This window comes from Cydia pomonella, chromosome 6 (assembly GCF_033807575.1).
Source record: "Cydia pomonella isolate Wapato2018A chromosome 6, ilCydPomo1, whole genome shotgun sequence".
NCBI lineage: Eukaryota > Metazoa > Arthropoda > Insecta > Lepidoptera > Tortricidae > Cydia > Cydia pomonella.
Genome location: NC_084708.1, coordinates 11,235,674 through 11,254,235, shown reverse-complemented (window position 1 = coordinate 11,254,235; position 18,562 = coordinate 11,235,674). Strand labels below are relative to the sequence as shown.

Sequence of the window (18,562 nt, the reverse complement as noted above, 5' to 3'; positions counted from 1 at the left end):
GTTAAAATTTAATTTACAGGATAGCAATAAAAGGATAATTTATTGGCAAAAATTGCATTTTTGGTACAAGCTGTTATAACTTACCCTGTTAGTATGGGGGGTAGAGGTATGTAGTACTTATAGAAAAGGTACCTCTACCCTCCATACTAACAGGGCAAGTTAAATAATTTAAATGAAAGCTTGTAATAAAAGCTACAAGATTGCAATAAAAACGGTGGGCAACAACTAAGTACGTCTACGTCACCTAGGACATTTTAGAAGTAGGCAGAAATGAAAAGTGATCAAAAGTGAGACAAGGACAAACAATAATAGGGGCCGTGCGCGTTGGAGGGTCTGCCATCTTGTGGCCTGAATCGGAACCATAAACATGCACATTTACACGTCACGTGTTTTCTTGTGCATAGTAGGTTCTGCCATCTTGTGGGCTACATCGGAACAAAAAACATCACATTTACGCCTCGCGCCAAAAATCTGACGGCTCCTGTGCTGCCTCCTACAGTTCATGCACGCTCCCTATAGGGCTTTATCTGCTACTCTGACTGAAAGTTCCATAATATCATCCCATTCGGCATTTGGGCGGCGCCGGTCATATTCCGGTTTCGCCAGTTTAGGTTTAGGTCAATATCTGATTGAGTACGATTCTGGTTATACCAGATTCATCTTAGGCCTGTTTCTGAATCAGATACTTTCAGGGCATGACTTGTAAGGTGGAAACCACTTTCTCTTTAAGTTAATTTCTGACTAGGTCAGATTCTGGGTTGACCATTGTCAGTATTACGTCGGATTAGCAAAAAAATTGTTTCTTAAAATTGCATTTTCTTATTAATTATTATATCAGATTCGTATCGCGTCGTTTTCTAAATCAATCGGAATCTTACAGCAATTTATTCTGAGACATTTTATTTCTTATTAGGTCAGTTTACGTACAAGTCTAATTCTGAAAAGAAGAGGTATTTATAAGAGCATGGAGAATATTTAGTAAATGTAATACAGATACTATCAATGATTTTGGCCACTTCTTTTTTGCAACTTAACTAGACGGAGCCCCGCTTCGCGCTTCGCTTCGTGGGGTTCCTATTTCTGGGCAATTTGCCCTTCGGGCATCTGACGAACCTAACCTACCTACTTACCTACAATTTTTTCCACAAAGTGTAATGCTTCCGCGGATTTCACACTAAAGTAATAGGTAGGTATAGGTAGGTTAGGTTCGTTAGGTAACTTTAGATGCCCGAAGGGCAAGCCGCTCAGAAATAGGAGCACCGCGAAGCGGGGCTCCGTCTAGTTAAGTTGCGAAGGAAATGTTTTATTTTTTTAAAGAAACTGTATAGGTACTGGTTGAGTTAAATAGAAACTGGCTACCCTAGAATCGTACTTAATCAGATTTTAGTAAAAGAGAAATATCCCCACAATATGCGAGTTTCGGTTTTTGCGGTAGATCCCCCGTTTATTTCTTTAGTGAGGGTTTTAACAATTCGGCCTCCCCCCCCCCCCCCCCCGTTGTCTGTTCTCAGTACAAAATTTAATACTCAAGCCGTAGCCATTTTGGTGGTGGGCAATTAATTGAAGCTTCGATATCTGCACTAAAAATTAACATCATAGAAATGCTAATGGATAATTAATACTTTATGATATTCTCAATTATTACAGAAAACATATTTTATTAGTTGGTTAAAAACCCACACGCACGCATACACAGCTTGCCCACCACCTAAATGGCTACGGCTTGAGTATCAAATTCTGTACTGAGAATAGACAACGGGGGGCCTTGGTGTTACGTGTGTATGCACCTATATACTTACTTTACTCTTTGGTATCTACATAGTTATGTGTCAAACCGTAAACTGTGCCGTCATACAATTTTCAAAGAGCGTTTTGGGCGCGAAAGCATGGGTCAAAATATATTTTTAATTTAACATATTTAAAGCCGTTTTTAGGATAAAAGTTAAATTTTAGGGCAACGTTTGGTTAATATAGCACGTATTACAAACGTTTCAAAAAATTGGAAACAACCCTGTTGTGACGTCATCATAGTCTTCAATGTCGTTTGGACTTGGGTCACGTGACGAAGATATTTTAAATTCTATGTTTACTAAAATATGCTCATTAGAGGTCCACTAAAGGTAGTTTAACATGTTCTTATAATCCATAAGAATTTATTGTGATACAATTCTGCCCTAAGATTTGTAGTGGAAATATCTCTATTCCGCGCGAAAGGTTATCGATGATCGTCCCATAGAAAATTTGAATGTCGCGCCTTTTTTTACGGACTAACTTGTTTGACCGACTAATTTAGTATGCCACGACACGATCGAACCGATTTAGGGCCAATTCACAAATCTGAATTTAGAACCTGAATAAAAATAAGCAAAAAGTTACGGGCTCGCGCTTCACGGAAATTTCGTAGTTTAATTAACGCCAATATGGCGGCAAAGCATCAACTGATTTAATTTAACTGTGAGTTATGTACTGAAAGCATTGTTATTATTAGAGTCAGACAAAGATAAGTTGGCAACGATTTTGATAGCCCAGACGATGCAATTGTCAAGTAAACGTCATAATTTCATAGACGTTTGAGGTTTAAAATGCCTGCCGACTTAATCTTGGTTCGACTCTATGTGAAGTAGCAACCGCTATAAAACCATAAAATATAGCTGCTTAATATAATATAAATAAATGTTTATCTTACTACAGATGATGAGATTGACAATGAAAATGCCAAATTAATATCTGATCAAATTGGCAATTTGATTGTTGTGTCTGAACGCTCATAAAAACTGCTTTTACTATAGTAAAAATCGCATGCGATTTGTTCCAAGATTTGTGGCCCCTTAAAGCGATCAATCATATCCCCTCGTGTAAAGTAGTCTTTACTTTTCTGCGGGTGGCAGCATTGCGAGTTCTGTCACTGTTTAAATTAGGAAACAAAATTGACACATCCAACCGTTACTATTTTAATTTTTTTGTCCCTGCACTGGAAGTTGTTAAAGTTGTAGTAGTAGTAAGTAGCTAAAGAGAGTTATATGTGCGATATGTTTAATGTGGCCTAGTGCAATTCGGTTAAGAAATTTAATATATGCACTAAGACAATGGGAAGCAACACCAGCAAAGTAACAAATGAAGCAGCTGTTCAGGTCCAAAAAAACGACACTGAAATCAATTCTGATCCAAGGTCTCCTACACCCGAGATATCGCGGACACCTTTACAGGTAATTCATGTTTATTAGTTTCTAATATAGTGGTAAACTTGTATGGATTACACAGCTGAGCAGTAATGCTTTCCCGCCTTTACATTTTGCTCATTTTTTATCTGAGAATTATTCTGTTTTAGCAGTTCCTATACATTTTTCGTGATAGGAATTGGTCAGAAATATATGTCTTCATTGTGAAAATGTATCTGAGAATCATGAATTTACCAAATTCTATGGACATCATTTAAATTATACACATTTGTTACAGGGTAAAGGCGGATCAAAGCACAATATAACTAAAAATGTTGACTTACGGAAGACCTTTGAAAACGGCCAGGGTGAAGACAAGCTTATTCACAACAATCCCATCCTATCTGCTGTTATAAAAAATCACCTCCAATCTTATGATCCTCGCTCACCTACTCAGGACTTTGAGAGAACACCTATAGTGTTAGGACTGAACACTGAAGAATTGAAAGACAAAAATGTGCTAAGAGCTAAAGCTATAGATGATTGTGGCAGTCCTAGTTTGCACAATAGCACTTCGGATGATAGTTTTGCCCCAAAATCTATTCCTGACATTGTTCCTAAAAACCTGTGTGATGGGTTCCTAAATCTGACTTTTAATGACACTATTAAGGATGTAGAGGAACCATTAGGCTCATCCACAGCTTCAAGTGACAGCATTGAAAATGCTACTAAGGACTCCATTGACAAACCAAAAAAATTATTAGAAACAAACTTTGACTTTGATGAAAAAATTGAAGAAAGTATTGAAGAATATGAAGAAGACAGTGAAGAATCAAAAAGCAACAATAATAATAGTGAAGATGAACAGAAATTAATTAATTTTGCCAAATTTAAGATCTTACCTCAAGACCCAAGATCCCCCACAAACGGAATAGAAAGAACTCCTATTGTGGTTACTAAAACTGAAGATAAGACTGATGACAATGTTGAGGAAATGTCTGATGACACACTAATTAAAGTTCTCCAGAATACCAATGCAGAGCTAATTCACGGTATTACAAAAGGGTGTGGGAAGAATTCAGATGGAATTCTCATCTATGAAGATGAAGAGGAGACCCGTGAAACCCCTAAGAAATCTCGATCAGCAGGCTCAGGTGGATCAAGAACTCCTTTGTCATGCATGAAAAACAAGGGGGACAATGCCCATGGCCGCTCAAAATCTGTCAATACATTGTATGACAATAAATTCCCAATAACAGGCAAAAAAGTATCACATATCCCAAGACTGAAATCATTATCAAAATCTAAATTTATGCCAGCAGCGAGCAGCACTTCTTTGAGAAGCATTTCAAAAGCTGTAGGAGTTATCGGAGACTGTGAAAACACTCCTCCACACTCCCATCGCGATAAATGGGATAAAGATAGTAGTATTGTACTTTAAATTTAATGTTGATTTCCTTCACATATCATAGTTTCATTTTTAATTTGTAATCTAATAATTTAAAAATATGTATAATTTCTGAAGCTTTTATAAATCAAATATTTTGCAATTATGAAGCACAAATACTTGGTTTCACCTTCTTGACTTTGGTTTATTGACTACGGAGAATTTTGTCATTTTATAGATTAAATATTAATTGATAAATGTATGTTAATGCCAATTTTCTTTAATAAAACACACTTAATACTACATATTTTGATTTAACCTGTTGAATATCTGCTAGTGACCATTATTATTATTATTATTATATAGCCCTTTGTTCTGAACGTGATTGTTCTTTTTGATAGTCTTGAATTATCATATGAAGTCTCTTAGTTCAGTGTGCCTGTCGGCAAAGGCCTCCTCCAACTCCTTTCAGTATCTTGTCTCTCTTGCCACCCTTGGCAAGTGGCAAGAGAGAGTAGTGACCATTATACCATTATAATTAATCACAGCAGGTAGCAGTTGCCACATACGCGTCGGTCTCGGCAGTGTATACAACCAACTGCATTTACATGCCTATGCGGGTCCACACAGAGCGAGCATACGCGCGAGGCAATTTCCTCACGCACACCGGCTAGTACGTAGCACAACACGTGCCTCGGCCGAGACGGGGCGCGCATTTTCCTCGCCTGAGCGCGCCTAGTCTAGGTAATAAAAATACATGTTCCTCTCTGCGGCGCACCTGGAGCTAAGGCCCTGCCCTGCTGCCGGCGACAGCCTAGGTTAGGTTTTATAATTAGTTTATATATATTATGTATTGTTTTTTACTTTTATATTCATATTATAAATGACTTCAGAACTACGAGAAATAAAGAAAATAATGCATGAGTGACGTTACAATTTTGGGCCATATCAATGGTCTTACCTATAGTTCAGTATTGTCCCCTTCCCTACATGACCCAAAGTAATACATACATAAACCTTTTCCAGGCCGCACCAATCTAGGTTTTCCCAAAAAACCTATAAATACCTACTTATTCCAATTAGCTTTGATGATTCAATTGAAGACTTCCAAATTTAATTTGAACCTTAAATCTGAGGTTGAAATTCTATTAACACGTATGTGGTCAATATATCGTACTAGGTGTGCCTTGAGAAAGGGTTAACATACATTATCATATGTTTTATATTATATTATAGTATATAGGTACCAATGTGATGGCAGTATACGTATCTAATGCTCTGCAGAATAAAGTAGGTATGTACAATTGTACACTGAGATCTGCGCAATTATCACGCTCATTCTTAGCATATACCTAAATCAAAATAAAACAACACAAAGATTTTTATCCTGTATTTAACCCATTCATTGCCGACGCCTCATATTTTTACTCATCACGCAGTGCCGCCGCCTTCCACGCGACGACGCGAATTCGCGTCCGCGGCATTACGTTAACATTTCATGGACGCGAGTTCGCGTCCGCGGCATTAGGTTAACCTATTTCAAGGGCGCGAATTCGCGTCCGCGGCATTACGTTGTCAAGGACGCAATTTCGCGTTTTCGGCATCGTAAGTGAAATTTTTGCGCCTAAAAACAGTTTTTGTCGAAAACATATTCAGTATAGACGTGACGGCCGTATACTTCAGACGTATATGAGTTTTTAATGGTTTTTAGTAAGATTATAAAAGTTAAAGAAAGTGTTTAAAGCAAGTGTTTAGATAATGGACAAAAATGGTAAGTATTTTGATATTGTTTTATGAAATATTTCGCAGTTCAGTTATTGATAATAGATAGATATAGGTATATATTATTAGTAATTAGACTAATATCATGTTTTTGCAAATTAGTATCAATATTTAAAAACATCACTGGTTGGAAACCTTTTCTTTATGTATAGTTATTTATTTATAATACGTGCATACATTATAAGTATTATTACGTTATAATTATAACATACACTACCCAATTACAAATGCACTGAATCTAAAAACCAGCAACAGTATAATATTATCCTTCATAAATAAAGTAACATTTTGGTATCAGCATTTAAGTACAGTTGTTTTCTAGCAAAAAAAAACACAACTCGAGGACGCGAAATCGCGTCCTCGGCATAACGATTACACATAACATGGGACGCGAATTCGCGTCTTCGGCATCCGAGATAAGAATTATGAAAATTACAGATGCACTGAATCCAAAAACCAGCAACAGTATAATATTATCCTTCATAAATAAAGTAACATTTTGGTATCAGCATTTAAGTACAGTTGTTTTCTAGCAAAAAAAAACAAATAACTCGAGGACGCGAAATCGCGTCCTCGGCATTACGATTACACATACATAGGACGCGAATTCGCGTCTTCGGCAATGAATGGGTTAAGTAACAACATTCACGTGACAACGACAAATGCCTACTAGATTAGCAACATTTTACCTTGATAAAAGGACAGATGATACAATTTAAATTAGCAGATGAGATTTTGATTTTTTATAATAGGCCTATGTATGTCAGTGGTTTCCAACCTTTTTCATGACGCGATCCCCTTAGTAAGTAAAATAATTCGAGACCCCCCTGCAAGCTTCTGCTGTTCGCAAGTAGGTACATAATATACCTAATCGGCTCCCATTTAGAGTATGTGGGTTACGACACTCACGACATACAGCTTGACAACACTGATCTAAATAATAAATTAATAACGGAAGTAAATATTGCATATTCAGATGATTTTGCATCAACTTAAAAGGTACATCACAATAAAATACAAACAATAAATGTTCATCACAACATATAATACATAAAGAAAACTAAGCAAAAATATGCCTATACAAGGGTGCTCAGAGTGTTACCAAACGGAAGTTATCCACACCAATCGATATGACGAGCAACACAGGTCGATCGGTCTTATATCGTCGTTCAAACAAGTCTCGATCGATGAATTATCTCGGTCGACGCAGAATACGTTGGTTTGGTAACACAATTATGATCACATAGATACGGCACAGTATTTCTTTCATGGAATGGTTTTTAAATTCAATGCCCAAATGAATAAAAGTATTATCTTATTAGAATATACACTTAACACATATATTTTCTTTGATGCGACGACTAATTCCTTGTAGTTTACTTGTTACAGCCCACGGAGGTCTATGAAGAAAAATAATACATTATTAACTTATTATGCCGGCAATGATAAACCCTACGTGTTAAGTTTATTGCACTTAGTTATATTCAAAATATTTGATATAACATGGAATGTTTACATTTAATTACAATTGAAGAACTTTACAATTAAGAAATAAAAATGTTAATACGCTACACGATGTAACATATGAACAAAAATATAAATAAGCGAGGGCCGATGTTAAGTATTTTATATTTGGCACCATAATCGACCTCAGCCTTTATTATGCTCAAGACGTAATAAATAATAAGCACTAACTTAGCTCACAATTCTATTTCAAATTGAACAGTAAAAGAACAGTATAAAATATACCTAAAATAATGATTAAGCAGTGCTTATGAAAATAAATTACTCAGATCCTGATTATGTTTCTAGGAAAGATACATCTACCGAGTTATTGGAAATCTTCCGCGAAAGTATTCACTTTATGGTTGTAGAAGGAATGCACATTATTCTTAAATTTAATGACCGAAACAATCAATGTGGTTAATCTAATGCAATAGGTACCTACATACATACATTTACTCGTGAGTCTGACTCACTATTAGCTTTTAGCTACATTACATTAACTACTACCTACAATATTGAAATATCGTGGCAGCTTACGACCACGTTGCCGTTATTACAGGATTCTCTGTTATGCAAATATTGGTACAAATAGTAGTTGGCAAAAAACTGTATACGTCAAACTTTCCTTATAATAATTAAGTTAGTAACTGTTTAGACATTGATTATTGTTCATATATTTGCCACTAAACGCATGTAGCAAATGTATGAACTTGCACTAAACACGGATCAATGTGTAAAAAGGCCTTAAATGTAGACAGACTAGGAAAAATTAGATGAACTTTGTGGAATATATAATGCATAGACGAATTTATGACAATATAGTTACCACAAAACGCCATGCAGCGCTAAGTGTTAGTCTGTGCGGTGCGGAAAGAGTCGTGGAATATACGGGAACTATGGGAAGCAATACATTCTACTTATGACTTGTCTCTTTCCACACAGACTCTATGGTCAAGTGTCAAAAACAATAACGCACGTAGTGAAAAATATTGTAAGTGTATTTTCAATATAATATCTTTGTCTATAGTAATAAAATACAACAATATGTGTCAAATTACCTAAGCACGTTAACACGATTATTATTTTATTTATGATGGTTGCATTTATTGCCAATCCACCTACACGGGCCATTAAGATCAAAATAATGCTTTACTCAAAAATGAGTATGAAACGAACAATCTCAGGACTTCCTATGTAATTGTAAACAATATCTGTTCTAGAAACCCAGACTTTTAATCGTTAAGAGCTCCCACATTTCTCTTTAGCAATAAATATCTAAATATCCGTAAATTTTGGGGCAAACGTTTGCAATAGGTACATTAATTGTGTAAATGTAAAGATATGTCGAAACTATACAATATGTCCACAGTCACAGACTTATCAGTTTCTTTCGACATTTTAGTGAGTTCCTTAATGAATACGCATTCCAGTTATATAGCTTGAAAATTACGAAGTATTTCACTTGTAATTATTTTTAATTTTAATTTTATTTATAATGGAAAGTTTAAAAAATAATAGGTACGTATGTCATTTGAAGAGTTTGCATTGCGTACACTTGTCAAATGACAACCAAACTATTAACTGTCGATGGACATACTTGACGGTCAAATAGATACCTATAAAGGTCCTTCGTGTGATGCGTACTGCACGCAACACTTTCTAGATATTATCATATAGAAGGAAGTGTAATTAATTCACGCTAAGTAATTGAACACAATCAAACTTACAATTAACACAGAGTCAATGCTGATTTTAAATATTTTCATAAATTAATTCATTGTCAAGAGTGTAATTAAAGAAAACCCATTTAGTGAATCAATAAATGTTGTAAAATTACTTAATGAAAAGTCAGCATTAATCTTCAACAAAATCTTAAGATATTCTCTAACTTGTACTAATGAACAGAAATAAAAACATTAACAGAGTTAAAAATTAACTAAACACATGTAGAAGGGCGACTCATCAGCCTTTCAACCTCCATATCTATTTAAAGTAACCGTTAATATTCACAAAATATATGTACAGTAATGAATGATATTCCCAAGAAAATCAACCGTGCGCTTTCTAATACTTATTTACTTATTTTATCGAATCTCTGGGCGAACAATCGCTGACGAAAAACGCCAGCACAGTACACAAATAGCCAGGCTACTAGATCGACTTATATGTACAAACGAACGAATAATTACTCACACTAAGTGAACTATCGATTTCGTGAATATCAAGGAGACTGTAAAAATAAGAAATCAGTTTCACTTTATGAAATATCATAAATTTCATGAGTGTTGTTTTTTAACTGGAAATCCCAATCTAACCCAAATGGGAGTAACGTAGATAGTATTCACAAAGTGAAACAACCCGGCAAATGTTAACCACTCCATGCATTGAAATGTTCACTCGTTGGCTGTAGGACCGTCGCACGCTGAAAAAAACAATTAGACACACTTAACACGTTATTAGTCAAACAAACACACATACACAATCTAATGCATGGTTATTGGTTACTAGTGAGTAATTAGCAGCGACGCGCGTATCTATTGGTGTATACTGTTGTACGGGAGGGTCATATAAGGGGTTAAGTTTGTGTTGCATGTGGATACCTTTGTTTTGGGAGTTCTAGCGAAATATCGAAGCTACAGAGGTCATTTCGATGAATCGATTGATTTATCTTCATAGTACATTTTTAGCAGACTTTGGAAAACAAGAGGTCTGTACAAGAAAATCCGATGATTTTCAAATGTTTTTAATTAATAGAAAATAACAAGGACAGGCTGCTTTTAGAGAATAGTGAGGACTGTTTGCATTAGCTTGTTGCGCAAAACAATTATTACTAAATTAACTTATTGTAGTATGGGAGTTGTATTAAATCATTACGCTACAAATAGTATGATTGAAAGCTTAGCGCTATTGGCTAAGTGAAAAATATACATAAGGTGAGCCGAGAGGGGGTTAATATAAAACATATTACTTATTTGAGAAATAGCTAGTTATTTATTACAATAAAATAGGTCTTATCACGAATAAACATGATAATTAACTCCGACGTTTGGAGCGCGATATTCCACATTTAAAGAGGTGGTCCAGCGGTCATTTATTCATACAAACGTACACGACAGTTTCCTTCGTGAGTTTTTGATCCTATTAGAGTAATGATTCTTTCAACGCAGATTAATATTATCAATATATAGTGTCAGACTGTTTTGCTTTATTGGATTTTTTTAAGCGATAGAGCATGGTATTCGAAACTGATGCCAATTAGTCCAAAAAGGAAAACTGTCCGGCACAGATAATTTCATTACCATTTAGATTTTAAATTTTCGTTGCGATTGGTACAGTTTTGGTGGAGGAAACAGTCGAGTACGAAACTGGATATCTCAAAAATCGATATTTCGCCTAAGCTGTAGTTGTAATTATCACACTGATTTTACGAGCCGCTCCCTTCAGTGCGACGGAGATAGGGCAGAGTCGGCTATATCGTACCGCCGGTTAAATCTTAACGCTTCCAGTTTATCCAATAAATAATCTAGTTTATTTACACTTAAGGCACCAAACAGTGCTATATTGGAATTAAGCTCAGTAATCTAATCAGTCATGGCACATGACTACAAACGAACGAAAGAAAGAAAAAATATGGTTTTCGTTGGACTTGATCTAACTTTTAATGTGTGTTTGTAATACCATAACTTGTGATGTATAAAAGTTAAAAATAAGCAATTAACAGTATTTAACTACAATTATTAACGGGTTTATTGTGATGGTGTTAAAAAATGAAAAATATTTTATGATTTTATTTTTATACTGATTATTAAAAAAGGGGGCAAGTTCATATCGCCGGAGACCTAGGGGGAGGGGGAAAGACGCCGCGGGGAGGGGGGGCTGCGGCATTGTATATAAAATTTGAGCATGTACCTACCTACGCCCATGCTATAGCAATTTGTTATAAAATGGCTTTCGGTCATATAAACTCAGGCCATCTCAGACCACTTGTAAGTTTTGAGTCGTATAAGTATGAATTCGCAATCCGGTAATAAATATTTGTTTTTTAAATCCAAAATAAGCAAAAAACTAGCGATACGCTTCATAGATACAATTTTTATATGAGTGGTACGATCAAAACATCTCGTCGGCTAAATAGTACCGATGGCAGTACTTCCGAAAATGCCGATGTGATCCGATGCGATGTGATCCCAGAATGCTCATCTTCATAATGAATGTAGCCAAGATATTTAACTTTTATATGCACAGTCAAAGACTTGTAATTAAACTACCTCATGTAACAAACTATCCATGTTTAAGTAAAAACTGGTACGATATATCCGACTCTCTCCTATTAACCTAAATTTCTCAAATCTGAAAAGGGGCTTAGCTGGCCTTTCCTCTTAACGTAGAAAGACTCAACGAAATGCAAGACTTCAGAGGGACTTTTCGAGTTCATTTATGGGCGATATGTCCCGTTTTAGTAGATAAATAATGTAAATTAGAGTGAGTAGGTACAAAAACTTTGAAAATTAAATCAGGTATTTTAGAAATGTCTACAGTCAAATGCGGCAAAATAGTCGTCAATTCATTGTATAATGTGGCCAATCAGCAAGGTATTATGCAACATCTGAATCCGAGAAAATACGTTTGACAGAACCCACGGCAGTATTATATTTATTGACTATCGTAGCAGCGCTCTGAAATCACAAAGTTCACTATTTCCGTAGTTATTGATTTGACTGGGATAGGGCATCATTCAAATTACAGCGATTTCATGGAATCGTGTGTCCGGTACAAACGCGAATTGACTGGCTATTGTCGAAATCTGAGTTTTATTTTTGTGACATTAAATCTAAGAAAATAGCATCGATTTATAACAATGAAAAAACTCTAATATTAGGTATGCAATTAAATGCCTCTATGGGTTAGAACTTAGACCAGACCATTGCTATTCATACATTTCTCGGATTTTAATCGTACGTTTTAAGAAAATTGCGTTCAGATCTGGCGTACACGGTACGAATGTGCCTGCAGCACGTTAAGGCCGCGGACTAGACGAATGCGACCGGTGGCGCGGAACGTGAGGCAGCGCCGCCCCTGTTGTCCAAAACAAATTCATTCAAGTCTATACATTTATCTAGTCGCGCGAACCAACACTCGTGCCGCCAGTCTCGCTTGCCGCGCCGCCGGTCGCTTGCGTCCAGTCTGGGGGTTACCTGCTTGCGCATACATAGGTATTACCTAACAGCATAGAGTCAAGCCAATCTAAGTTCGCAGCGATTTTGATAGCCCAGACTGTGCAACTGTTATTTTAAACGTCAAACTTCTATGAAATTATGACGATTACTTAACACTTGCACCGTCTGTGCTATCAAAATCGCTGCCAATTTAGCTTGGTCGGGCTCTAACGCGCGTGCAGTGCAATGGTGTCGCGTGCGCCAGACATGGAAACATGGACACACCTTGTAAGTTTCAAGCTGTTACAACATGCACAATAAAAACCGTGCGCATATTGTACCTACCTTGGTCATTGTCCTTCACATTCTGCGCAATAAACTCACGCAGTTCCGAATACGCCTTATCCAAGTTGTCGTTCATGATGATGATGTGGAAGTTGCCGGGTTCCTGGCCTGTAATGTACACAAATACTACTGTCAGCCATTATTAAAAAGTAAAAAAATATAGATTCTCAATTCTATTCTATAGGTACCCGTATTCAGAACTAGAAAATGGACAAACTGACGTTTGCGGGAACCAATTACGTGAAATTACGGCGTTATTGAATGGGGTTCAAAATCTACAGATTTTATATAACTGATTCTAATTGTCTTTTATTTTGAAACCATTAAAATTATGCAGTCTATAGCCCTCCTCCCTAGTCTTCCCCTCACATCGTTTTTTGGATTTTTTAACATCAGTACTAGAGCCTTGACCGGCTAAGGCTGTTACCACACTGGATGCGATTCGCACGTCGCTCCGATGATTGAGCAAGACAACGCTATGCGCTTGCGCATATTATAGTGGTATCCCGCTCGCACATCGGAGTCACGTGCAAATCGCATACAGTGCCCCTTGTTTTCGTCGGAAGCTGCGTAAAAATTCTGTAAAACTGTTATTGTGTTACCATACATACTAACATTGTTAATATGGCGTTAATCGGAGATCAAGGCCTTTAGGATAATAGGGATTGACGCTGAGGCAGTTTATATTCAGTACTGTAACTGAAAATAGCGATGTCATTGACTTAGCTTTGTCCCACTGGACTCAAATGCGAGGAAGGTCACGTGGTTCATTAAACTTTGTATATTTGAATCAGGAAAACAAATTAAACACCATCTTTAAAGCCTACACCATTCCGCTCCTTGTATTGGTACAGGTACGTACGAGCGAGCACACGCCGGTGTTTTAATCTGGAGAATCATACTTCAGATGTCATATTGATTTTGTTAACATGCCCATAATGGTGGTGTTGACTTCATGCATTAAAATTGCCAGTGTAACAAATCAACAAAATGGAGATTATAGGATTTATAGGCAATGACTTATTGAGTATTACCAAGATTGTAAACATGTTGTTGTGGAAAATAGCCAACAAAAGTGAAAGTAAATTCACTGCCCTATGTCAATACATGTCTAATTTTATATAAGTACCTACCTAACTATATCTACTTGTCACAGTACTTTTAAATCTTTTCATTTTATTTATTACCTTACCACTTACCATTATGCACGCCAAATTACTCAATGTTTGGAGCAATCTACCCAACAGTTAAGAAAAGGCGAGTTTCAAAGCAAAATTAAACAATACAAATATAAAAGTTCTTACCAAACTCTATTTCCTTCCTAGCTGTCTCAAGTCTCAGCTTCAGTGCCTCATCAGACTCTGTGTTACGTCCACGCAGGCGTCTCTCCAGCTCTGCGATTGAAGGCGGCATCACAAACACCAGCAGAGGGTCGAGATCTGAACGCTTTACTTGTTTCACACCTTCAATCTCAATATCCAGTACACAGATCTTTCCGGTGCGGCGAACATCTTCAACTGCTCTCTTACTGGAAGTATAAGGCAATAGATTAAAAACTTTCACATTAATAAACATTTGTATAACATCTGGTTTGTTAGTATAGAAGTATAATGTTTCAAAAAAAATATTAGAACTAAATTATAAAGTAAATAATCTTTCCTAGGGTGTGCTCCCATCCCAGTATAGTTTTCTATACAAAATCAGTCCTGAAAGATTTCCTGATCCTCACCATACAAATTCAATACCAGGTGCTTTCCCTAATTACGGCTATCACGCAAAATAGGCGCAAGTCGTCGAGTTGCGGAAAATCGCCCGACTTACAATACAATACAATATGTACAGCTATGCAGTTAGTCATAAAAAGAAGACCGCCATCGGCACGTTGGGCTGATGACATAATTAAATTGCGGGGGCCAACTGGATATGGGAGGCCCAAGACCGCCTCCATCCTATGGAACAATCCGGAAGATGCCTGTACCTGTTAAGAGGGTTCTGGTGTAATTTTATGAGATTTAAGTCCTAGATTAAGTTGTAAACATTTAATATTTTTTGTTCTGTTACTCAGAATTAAAAAGGCTTTTATTTTATTTTATCTATTTATAGTTAGTCATACTCTTAAAAATAATTTAAGAATACTAAAAGTAGTTGAGTAAGTCTCCTTGTTCATATTTATTATTCAAATCATGACCTACATTATTATATGTTTACAAATAAATGGTATTAAATTTATAACTGCTAAGCACAGTAGTGCTGTGTTGATATTATTTGTAAATAAAAACATACTTAGCTAACATAAACACAAAGTAATCAATGTTGATATATAAAATTATTACATAGTCACAACTACCCCCGCAGACATTTTCTCAGCAATAGAGTGGTCAAAGCGTGGAACAAACTACCAGAAGATGTGGTCTCAGCACTGAATGTCAATCAGTTTAAGAACAGACTACCTAGACAAATACTTAACCAGCGCAAAGAATACATTTTAAGTGAAGATCACTCAGATACAGGCAACTATCAGTTGTTTCAACTGCCTGCCTGATTAATAAATAATAATAATAATTAATCTACAATATATAGCACTAGGTAACAATATAAAGGATATAAAGCTAAAATTAACACAGCTAGTTAAAACATAGGTTTATAGATACAGTAACAAATTAATTATCGAGTTAGCAGAAGTAGTTTTGTATAGATGCATTTTAATGAGCGAGTAAAAATGGCAAGGTCCACTGGGGCGACTTTTAGTAATGTTTTGTCTGAAGCAACTGAATCACATTCTTTATTCGAATATCAAAACAGGTCAAATATTCGTACATAGAACCCACGCAGAGGCAACACCCGCCAGGGTGTAAGGACTATTGAGAATTCATGGAATCTAAAATGAAAGTGATGGAGTAAATACTGAGCTAAATTACTATTAGTTTTTTTAAATATATTTTACAATTTTGATTGAATTTTGGGGTGACACCCAGAATTTCCACACCGGGTGTCACCCATGCTAGCTACGCCACTGGCTTCAGCCCCACATACGCCTTCCAAATGCCTGGGATTTTCTGGTCCCGAGAATTTTTAAAAGACATACAAATAATGATAATAATTAATACAATAAAAGGGCAGCTTACCACTTTTGTCGCTTGCAATAAGGAAGCCTTGACAGGTTATTTGTATAAAGATACAAGCAAATCTCGTCCTTATTGCAAGCGACAAAGTGGGGCTTTTAGCCGGCCGCGGTCACATATAAATGTAAAGGCTATTTAGCATATAAAAGAACAAATTTGCAAGCAACTATAAGTTTTAATTTTGAAATATACATTATAACAGGACTAAAGTAAACTGATACAGACTTCTCATAATAAATATTTGATTACTTTCATGCATATCAAAAACCAGTTATCTCAAAATCTAGAATTTACAGGTGGGTATGGACACACAGCCTTTATGAAATGTATATATAGCAGTAAACCACAATATAGTGAGTCAATATACCAAAATACAAATATTAGAAGTAATAATTTATATTCAACCTATTTGCAAGCGAATATACTGATTCTGGTTGATTCAGCAGAGTAAACACTGGTTTCAAAATAGGCACAATGAACTTTTGGCACATTGCCAAGGTTCACATCACAACATTGTGAAAAAGCACATGGTCAGCCTGAACCCAGAAAAACTCAAACTTACCTTGTCCCATATGTGTTCCCACTGAATGTAGCGGTTTCTAGAAATTCACCTTTTTCAATGGCAGCGAGCATTTCATCTTTTGTAGTAAAATGGTAATGGACTCCATTCTTCTCACCCGGCCGGGGACCTCTCGTCGTGTGAGAAACGCTGAACCCAAACTTATCGGGAAATTCTTTAAGAAGGCGCTTCAGCAGAGTACTCTTTCCAGATCCCGATGGACCGCACAACACCAAAGGTCGAGGCCCTTTCTGCACCATTGTTGCAAAAACTGAATGCAAATCAGATTATTACAATGACGCCGTGCGTAACCTAAGTTAAGAATTACACGTTTACACTGAATGAATGATTATTACATTTGATAAAATTCGTGGTGATATCCGGTAAGACTTATGTCTTCTGTAATTTCTTTTCTGCTTAGTGAGAGAGTAATTTAATAAAATTGGAAAATATTGCGGATATTATCGATATTGGATACAAGTTTTCGCTCTCGAACCGACTGACGTTTAAATGACGTCTGCCGTCGATTGGTATTGCCATACACTTCCTGATATTTTAATTAAAAGTTGGATTATTTCTTCATTTTAAGACTTTACTAACTTTTTAACAAATTGCATGAATTTTGTATGCATTGCGTTATTTATTCGATCGATAGAATGTATTGCACGTAATTAGTCGTTAATATATCTGTTTGGAACAAAAACTTTTCATTCCAAATCCAAATTCAAGAAAAAATTTGAACAAGTTTGCTGTACATTTATTACAGCTATAATATAATATTAACTATTTAAAGAAACAATAAGCTTAGCACACCTGCGAATATACATTTTTGTATGCAGAGATACTAAGTTAATTACTTTGATGACTGTATTTTCTGAGTGTAATTTGACGTTTGGCGAATAAAAAAAAACAAGTTTTCTCATTTAACAATTATTTCGATTTGTGCTTCATTGACTATTATTCTTGTGTCAGAAATAGCCTCTTGGAAGTTTTTACACTTTAGTGTGGATGTTTACTACAACGACTTGATTTATTGTCACAATAAAGTACTTAGGTAACGTAAATATATTAGAGCAATCAATAATAATAATTATAAAATACTTTTTATTTTATTATTATTGATTGCTCTCGTCCTACTTTTATATGTATCCAAAATTCTCATATTGCTACTGTTAATATTGATTTGTCTTTCACCTGTTAGTGTTTGATCCTTTCGCATTTTCTCAAAGGTTAGCTGGAAGAGATCCCTTTTTAGGGATAAGTTCGCCTTTGTATATAACTTTTTTTATTTTGATTTGTCTGTTTTATGTTTGAGGCGTTAAACCTCATTTGTATGTATGTGTAAAATGTTTCGATTCTTCTTCTTCTTAGTCGTATACTCTTGTCAGAGTAGTCGTGGTCATTGAGGTCGTTATAAGGCCTTTTTGTTGTTTCCTTCCTACCATGCTTCTCTATTTAATGATTTTAAGTGTTTCGATAGGTGTTCTATAAGTATCAGAAAGGACCATGGGCAACTTTGTATGGAGCCTGGACTAAAAACCAACAGA

The 18,562-nt window shown here is 35.9% G+C and overlaps 2 protein-coding genes across 3 annotated transcripts; one reads left to right on the top strand and one right to left on the bottom strand.

The window, feature by feature from the left end:
• Positions 1–2,627: 2,627 nt before the first annotated feature.
• On the top strand, positions 2,628–4,848 carry LOC133518934 (uncharacterized). The gene is made up of 2 exons (XM_061852729.1): positions 2,628–3,206; positions 3,457–4,848. Exons 1-2 carry the CDS (start codon positions 3,087–3,089, stop codon positions 4,597–4,599), a joined length of 1,263 nt encoding a protein of 420 aa, XP_061708713.1. The 5' UTR covers positions 2,628–3,086; the 3' UTR covers positions 4,600–4,848.
• Positions 4,849–7,357: 2,509 nt separating this feature from the next.
• On the bottom strand, positions 7,358–17,556 carry LOC133518935 (guanylate kinase). 2 transcript variants are annotated; one of them, XM_061852731.1, is made up of 5 exons: positions 17,372–17,556; positions 17,019–17,286; positions 14,639–14,862; positions 13,335–13,442; positions 7,358–7,727 (listed from the first exon to the last, which is right to left on the bottom strand). In XM_061852731.1, the coding sequence occupies exons 2-5, from the start codon at positions 17,273–17,275 to the stop codon at positions 7,711–7,713; spliced, it is 606 nt and encodes a 201-aa protein (XP_061708715.1). In that variant the 5' UTR covers positions 17,276–17,286; positions 17,372–17,556; the 3' UTR covers positions 7,358–7,710. The 2 variants fall into 2 exon arrangements, with proteins under 2 accessions (XP_061708715.1, XP_061708714.1); XM_061852730.1 differs by lacking the exon at positions 7,358–7,727 and adding an exon at positions 8,814–10,255.
• Positions 17,557–18,562: the final 1,006 nt, after the last annotated feature.

What these genes read in the sequence shown, in the direction of transcription:
- LOC133518934 (XM_061852729.1), top strand. Translation starts at nt 3,087, where the DNA reads ATGGGAAGCAACACCAGCAAAGTAACAAATGAAGCAGCTGTTCAGGTC. An exon ending in TATCGCGGACACCTTTACAG is followed by an intron (nt 3,207 to 3,456) that starts GTAATTCATGTT and finishes CATTTGTTACAG; the next exon opens with GGTAAAGGCGGATCAAAGCA.
- LOC133518935 (XM_061852730.1), bottom strand. Translation starts at nt 17,275, where the DNA reads ATGGTGCAGAAAGGGCCTCGACCTTTGGTGTTGTGCGGTCCATCGGGA. An exon ending in GGGAACACATATGGGACAAG is followed by an intron (nt 14,863 to 17,018) that starts GTAAGTTTGAGT and finishes TTATACTTCCAG; the next exon opens with TAAGAGAGCAGTTGAAGATG. An exon ending in TAGGAAGGAAATAGAGTTTG is followed by an intron (nt 13,443 to 14,638) that starts GTAAGAACTTTT and finishes TGTACATTACAG; the next exon opens with GCCAGGAACCCGGCAACTTC.